Below are 7,820 nucleotides of genomic sequence, written 5' to 3' on the forward strand. Positions count from 1 at the left end.
GGATGACTCATACACAGCAGCTGGGAGATGGTGCAGCGATTGATTACTTCTACCTGTCATGGACAACACAGTGAATACAGCGTTCTCTGGTGCAGTGCATAACTAGGATAAGTAGAGAAGCACCGAGGCGGCCACAAGAGCAACTGAGCCTCATTTATCATAATTTTATAATTGATTTTTCAGCAAAACCACTCACGTCAGAGCTTAAACAAGATATGTTTCTGCATCAGTGTAGCTACAGCATTCTCAAGGTATGTTTGGTTCACCATGCATAAAAGCAAATGGTAGGTTTCCTTTAACAAGTGTCAGCACCACATTTGATAGATTTTGATAGTAGATTTTCTTTAAAGGTTTAGTTACACTTTAAAGGCACATGGGAATAGGGGGTCCGGATGGTCTAACCTCAACCTTTTCCCTGAAAAATTTGTTCTAAACCAAACGTAAAAAGTATATTGGAATGATCACATGAAAGGTAATACTCCCTTTTACCAATATCTTGTGGTCTCCTCCATTCCACCTCTGAAGAGTGCGCTCACATATGGCAGACAGTTGTGCAGTTTTATCGCAGTTCTGGATACAACTGATGACCTTGTGGTAGCATCCTATATGGTCGGGATCAACAACAACTGATGCAGAGTTTGATTTGTTTGGGGCATTGGGTTTTCTTCCGGCACATCTCATCCCATGCCGGACAGGGAACTAATTTGAACAATGCACATATGTGATCGCACCTTTTAATGGTCCCATATTCTGACCACACTTCTGACGATGAGTGGTAGGGGGTCGGTAAGATGTATATCCAAACTTTTGCTATGTATAGAACCTCGGGAAAGCTAGAACATGGCTTCAGTTTTGACACATCTTTTAACACATCAAACCTTTTGATTTCCTTAAAGGTGGTTGGTACTGCATAAGCCGTGAGAACTGCGATCTCCGCTATGACACCATGAGGAGACTCATGAGCTCTAAAGGATGGCCCCCTACCAAAAAAGGTGAGTGACCCTACATTGTGACCAGGATGTCAATCCATCTTGAGCCTACATTGTTCCTTCCATGTAACTCCTCACATTCTGTAATGTAGTCACCTACGCCCGTCATGCTAAAGTCACGCGTGTAAGCTTTGTGTGCCAGTCATGTGTTTGTGTCAAGCTTCATTTCATGTTTCAGCTTCAGGAATTATGTCAACTCAACCCGAGGAGAATCCACATTGGTGGAATGCTAACATGGTGTAAGTATTACCCGCATCCTCGTCCACCTGAATACATTCATATGAGTTTATTATCCGCTAGAACCATGGGTTTATGTGCGGATCTGTACTCACCAGGCTGATCTTTCCCTCTGCAGATTCATTCCATACTGTTCCAGTGACGTATGGAGTGGAGCTTCACCCAAATCGGACAAAAGTATGTAGTCAAGTTTGGGTAATTTTGAGTTAAAGTAATGATTCGTTCCTTCCATTATGGACCTTTCATAATCTGGAGAAAGGGGCTCCCTTTTTTCAATAATGGGTTTAGTGGGGTGACAAGTCTACGCCCTGCTGCTTCTTTTCAATTGTATGGGTTTGACGGAAAACCTAGGAGGGCATCCGTCTATCTCCAGCTCGTCTATCCTGACCGGCTGCTCCACCCATTAGAGAGAATGGGACCCCCAATCTTCGAATTGCTGGTGGTCCAATACTCGTGATCAGTTGGACCCCTCCAATCTGTTCTAATTTAATCTGTGGATACAAGATAACTTGAAATGTTTGGTTAACTCCTTTAGTAGCCATTGTTCCACTGATTCCAATGCAGCTGGAATTGTTTCTCTAGCCCTCTAGGCTATATTCACACTACCGTTGCCTGCCCGTACCGTACCGTAGCAGGCATCGGCAGTGCACGGGGAGAGGAGGAGGAGGAGGTGAGCGCAGCTCACCCCCGCCCCTCTCCATAGGAAGTAATGGCGCACGGCACCGTACTACGGGTAAAGACAGGACAGGTCCTATCTTTTTCCCGGGTACGGAGCGGTACGGTGCCGCACGTGTGACGCCGTGCGCCCATTGCCGTCTATGGAGGACGTATATCGGCCGTATATACGTCGGCCATATATATACGTCCTCCATACGTTAGTGTGAATATAGCCTTAGTGTTTCCAAGCAATCAATGTTGTTATTTTGGAGACTATCCTATCTGATGGATAGTCAGGCTTTCTGCCTTGGCCCTGGACCACCCATCTGATAGTATAGTACTTAATTAGCATAATTGTAGGGTAGTTTTGTTACCCAAAATACCAATTAGGCTCTTTGTTCTAGTGCAGGACCACACATTTAATAGAAATGGCCTGGCTCCATCCATCTGACCATAGAGATTCAAAAATAATGGCTTTCATTGCTTGGAAGTGTTGGGATCTAGAGGGAAAATTCCAACTACACTTGAATCTGTAGAGCAGCACACATTAAATTGTGTCAAAAGAGTCGATAATAATAGAGGTGTTGAAAAGTCCTTCTGAACTTCTTCTTCCTTTCCATGATCTGGAAGTTCAGGACAAGTCAACATGGGACAGAAATGTCATGGGTTCTACAGAAATGTTCTACCATTTTTTCAGAAAGAACATGGACTGATAGATGGGAGACTGAATATGGACAACATCTGAATGCTTTTAGGGTTTTGACTCTTCTCGGGATTTCTCATAATTGGACAACCCTCCTTTCAGAGTCAGGTTTTGGTAAATGCTATTGTCCTTTATTTTAGGTGACTATGCATTCATGGGCTCGCTTATCATACAGGAGGTTGTGAAGGAACTTTTGGGGAAAGGACTTGACACGGCTAAAGTCCTCCTCTTAGCCGGAAGCAGGTGAGAAGGATGGATGTCTGGGATTGTCTGTGGGGGGAACAAAAGACTTGACAGGTGATGAAATTCTTATCATAATCCTCTTCTATCCTCTAACAGCGCTGGTGGAACTGGTGTTCTTCTAAATGTAGACCTGGTGGCTGAGCAACTTGAGGAACTGGGATATACTGGGATCCAAGTCCGTGGTCTATCAGATTCCGGCTGGTTTCTGGATAATCAGCAGTATAGAAGGACTGACTGTACAGATATCATCACATGTGCCCCTACAGAGGCCATCCAGAGAGGAATCAGGTAATGGGACACCTTCACATGAAGGAGATCTTAGCATGTATGAATTAAAGGGAACCCATCCCCAGATGTTACCTCTATAGACCAATCTCCCCAACGATATTTGTTAGAAATATTTAATTGTATGGATATTGTGCAAATGATTTTTATTCAATGACCTCAGAATTCGGTCTCCGGGGCTCACCGTACCCTAATGTACATTACAAACAGAAATATAAGTTTAACTCGTCCATAAACCAGTTTGATTTAGTTTCACACAATGAAACAATGGAGAGGGCTAGAGATGACCTACAGGGTTGGACTTGCCCACCAGAGAATCCCTTGGCCAATTCTATAAGGTCTACCAGAAGACAACCCAATTTAGAGCTTTCTAGTTTTCTAGGAATGATAAATGGTGGGACCTTGCTAAAATTTTATCTGGTGGACCCTAAGAACCTAGGAAGCCTTATCCAGGCCAATGAACTGGTGCCAAGCTGAAAAGGACAGTGGAATGATTTGGTGACATCCCGAGGAAGCTTTGGAACCAGTTTAAGGAGTAAGGGAATATTTTAACGGATAAATTCTGGTTCCATTAAGGATTTGAGGTCTACACTACATTACACTTCACATGGTTAATGTGAGGTTCTGGCCCCTTTGTGGACGAGGCCCAAATGGCTTCATCCATCAGTAAATATCAACCTAAATACATTGGAAACTCTGTGCTGAATTGGTTTTTATTGAAGCGCCTTTCATAACACGTTCTCCTACGTGATATTTGCCAAAATATCTTCATGCAGGTTTTGGATCGAATGATAAAAGCAGGAACCAAGTTCCTAAAATAGAAGTTCTGCTCACAAACTTTTCTCTGTATTAGGTACTGGAATGGAGTCGTTCCCGAGAGGTGTAAGCAACAGTTCAAGGAGGGGGAAGAATGGAACTGCTTCTTTGGCTACAAGATCTACCCAACGCTGAGAAGTAGGTGCCTCAAAAATGACCAATATTTTGGGAAGGGCTTGATACTTCATCCATAAAGAAGTGAGGGGAGATTGTAGATTTGTCACCAAAAGGTGGCAGAATTAATTTTAATAGCTCTTTGCATAGGGATCTACAAGCTATAAAAGCCTCTATCTCCTCGATCCTTGGCATGGGTATGGCAGACTGCATTGTGTCCGAGAGGCTCCTAGGAGGCCATGTGTCGCCAGCTGGTTGACATCTGTACACCAGACATGGCCGCTTCTATTTTCGTCTGCCTTTGAAATGCAATTCTGTCAACTTTATCATGCGTCGCTGGAGATTGAGCATTCTCACATGTATGTTACCTATTTTTAGAGTTAAAAAAATGAAGCTCCATGGACAGATTTACTTGTGGTGTCCTTTCCCCGTACGATGAGGGCTGTACTATAGATTATAGTTGTTGGCCATGTAAAGAGTTTGTATTGGGGTCCAGTAGCTTCTTCCTCCTCCCCTTCTTCCTCTGGGCTCCTTGTGACTTGCACATTGGGGCAGATTTACTTACCCGGTCCATTCGCGATCCAGCGGCGCTTTCTCTGCGCTGGATTCGGGTCCGGCCGGGATTCATTAAGGTAGTTCCTCCGCCGTTCACCAGGTGGCGCTGCTGCGCTGAAAAGCATCGGAACGCACTGGAGTTCACCGAGCCGGGCCGAGTGAAGGTAAGTGCAAGCTCTGCGACAGATTTTTTTTAAAAAAATGCAACGGTTTTTCCGAATCCGTCGGGTTTTTGTTCGGCCACGCCCCCCGATATCCGTCGCGTGCATGACAGCGCCGATGCGCCACAATCCGATCACGTGCGCCAAAATCCCGGGGCGATTCAGGGGAAATCGTCGCAAATCGGAAATATTCGGGTAACACGTCGGGAAAACGCGAATCGGGCCCTTAGTAAATGACCCCCATTGTTTTTGACATGACTCTCGTTACTTTCAGGTCCTGTATTCGTGGTTCAGTGGTTATTTGATGAAGCTCAGTTGACGGTGGACAATGTCCATTTGAGTGGGCAGCCGGTACAGGAAAACCAGTGGAACTACATCCAGAACCTGGGTCGTGAACTCCGCAGCACCCTGAAGGATGTAGGGTACATATCCCAAATGAGGTTGACTTCTCTTGTGAGCACGGCGCTGGTCTTCTGCATCACTGACCATGTTCTTCCTTCCTGTAGGGCCAGCTTCGCTCCCGCTTGTCTGTCTCATGAAGTCATCACAAGGAAGTAAGTCTCCGGATATCCTTCTCCGTGGTCTCCCATCACCTGCTGGAAACGTCTATCCTCCTAACCTTCTGCTATAGAAGTTTTAAAGTTCTTTTCTTTATTGAGTGATTAGCGTGGGTGAAAACAAGAAACTTTGTAATATATCTTATTAACCCCTTATCTCCACACCTGTTTTCCACGTCATTGCTCAAGCCAATTTTCCACTCCCCCCCCCCCCCCTCCAAATTCCTTCTTTAACCTTTTTTTTTCTTTCACTGTAGTTGTAAGGGGTCTTGTTTTTTGTTTTTAATAGCACAATTAAGCGTTTCATATTTCCTCCTGCTGAACTTTTATTAACTGTTTCTGTGCAGTATATTGTAGAACGTAAATCTCTCGTTTTTTTCTAATAATCATTTTTCGCCCTTTATCGTAGAACCTAAATTACATAGGTCAATACACACAAAGCATTAAAAAAATTTTAATATTTTTTTTTTTTTTAAAATTACCTTCCTTTGCATAATGAAATGAAAAACAACCTTTTTGCAATACCACGTGAACGCCAACATTTTTATAATGTTTTGTCAATGTGGCTATATTGGGGCTTTTTTTTTTGTTGCTAAAAGACATGTAGATTTTATTTGTTGACACTAGGGGTTCATAAAGTTTTGTGAGTTTGTGTATTAATATAATTTTCTCCTTTTTTTTTAAAAAAAAAGTTTTTATTATATTGTTTACTGGTTTTTTTTTTTAAGGGTTAGGTGATTTTTGTGTTGTGTTTGTGTTTTTTTTTTTTTTACTTTTTAGACCTTTTTTTAATATATAAAACTTATTTTATTTATTTATTTTTACATTTATTTTTTTTAATATCACTTTGTCTCAATCTCAATCCAACAGGTGGTACACACCTATAGTAATTTATGGAGGGACCCTGCATTGATTACTATGGGAAGAGTGTTGTCGCCATCTAGTGGTGATGGTGGTAAATGCTTTCAAAATACAAAACCTGACCAATGGGTATCATAAATACCTTGGTAATCTCCTTCTATCCTCTTGATTTCCTCCACATTTTACATTATGTAAACTGTGAATTGAGTTTGAGCAGCCCACCCCTCATTTAATGCACTTTAGTTACCATTATGTTCAGGGACCGGTAGCAGGACCGCTACTAGGAAGTTTTTGGGCAAATTTTGTGGGGCCCCACTCCCCACAGAATGATAATCCAGCCCTGTGTGCACAGTGAATTCCCTGCACCCTGGGAAGAGGGTTTTTTGTGACTTGGGGCCCCTTCTCCTCCTTGGGGCCCCCTGAACACAATCACACGAACCCCCCCCCCCCCCCCCCCCCTGATGGCAGCCCTGACCGGTAGATTCCTGATGATAGAATTCCATAGAATAAAGTGTTTGATGATTCTGTGAGCGCTATTGACCCATTTCTCTTTACTCCGCAGTCACTGGACAGAAGTGCAGGTCCGTGGGACGTCTCTGCCCCGCGCGCTGCATTGTTGGGACCGCAGTCTACAGGAAACCAATAAGAACAGCAAGACCCCTCTAAAGGGATGTCCCTTCCACTTAATGGACAGTTGCCCATGGCCGCAATGTAACCCGACGTGCCCCTCCATCCGAGACCACTTCACCGGGCAGGAGATGAGCGTGGTCCAGTTTCTCATGCACCTTGGCTTTGATGTTCAGAAGATGGCGAGCCAACAAGGCATGGAGCCCAGCAAGCTGCTGGGGGTGCTGAGCAGCTAGTTCGGGGGGCAGGCTTGGTGTCACAGGGTGGGGGCCTGATATTTATGGGGTAAGACGGCTGACGATGATGAAATGAGGAACGGATTTATGAGGGCTACAAGGGTCATTGTCAGGTGATCACAATTTGGGGAGACTTTGGTACCTCTAGGGCAGAGCCGCTCTCCTCCTATAAATGGGTGGTCTTATAAGACGTCCAACCTCCGCTGCCATGTGGGGAGAATAAACCCCTTGTGCCCTTCTCTATAGTGACTTCTTAGTCTGAGACCTATAGAAGAGGATTTTTTTTTTAGATTTTTTTTTGTAAAATATATATATATATTTTTTTGTTATAAAACTAAGCAAACAAACCTCATTCCTGGGGGAGCCATGTTATTTATTGGAGTCTGTAAATCCTATTTATGAATGCGGGCAGGAGAGCTGCCCCGTGTACAGTGTAAATAGCACCTGCATGTCCTGTATCATGGAAACTATTCCCTCATTAAAAAAAGAAAAAAAAAATCATACGTTTCTGTGGCGTCCTTTTAAATTTTCATGTGGAGGATATCGAGCAACCTAGAACTCAATGGCTCATAGGTCCATAATCCGCTGTTTCACACTATTAACTCCTCTGATTTCTAACAATTTAAGCATCATAAATCCTTCAACCCTAATCTGCACACTAAGATTTATGACGCAATATGCCAGACTTGTTTCCCACTCCCTTAAGACCTTCAAGAAGCCTTGAGATATGACGTGTGATACTAACTAAAGCAATAAATAAAGGAATTATTATTATAAGT

The 7,820-nt window shown here is 43.5% G+C and overlaps 1 protein-coding gene across 1 annotated transcript in view; it reads left to right on the forward strand.

The window, feature by feature from the left end:
- The window catches only part of NOTUM (notum, palmitoleoyl-protein carboxylesterase), a 32,412-nt gene extending 24,933 nt beyond the window's left edge, over positions 1-7,479 (forward strand). Inside the window, exons 4-12 of the mRNA XM_072112301.1 lie at positions 897-992; positions 1,168-1,228; positions 1,345-1,403; positions 2,727-2,829; positions 2,926-3,117; positions 3,968-4,068; positions 5,035-5,182; positions 5,267-5,314; positions 6,741-7,479. Coding sequence (XP_071968402.1) covers positions 897-992; positions 1,168-1,228; positions 1,345-1,403; positions 2,727-2,829; positions 2,926-3,117; positions 3,968-4,068; positions 5,035-5,182; positions 5,267-5,314; positions 6,741-7,041 — 1,109 coding nt within the window. The 3' untranslated portion in view covers positions 7,042-7,479. The remainder of the gene's footprint in view (positions 1-896; positions 993-1,167; positions 1,229-1,344; positions 1,404-2,726; positions 2,830-2,925; positions 3,118-3,967; positions 4,069-5,034; positions 5,183-5,266; positions 5,315-6,740) is intronic.
- The last annotated feature ends 341 nt before the right edge of the window (positions 7,480-7,820 follow it).

The sequence above is a fragment of the Engystomops pustulosus genome, chromosome 6 (assembly GCF_040894005.1).
Source record: "Engystomops pustulosus chromosome 6, aEngPut4.maternal, whole genome shotgun sequence".
NCBI classification, from domain to species: domain Eukaryota; kingdom Metazoa; phylum Chordata; class Amphibia; order Anura; family Leptodactylidae; genus Engystomops; species Engystomops pustulosus.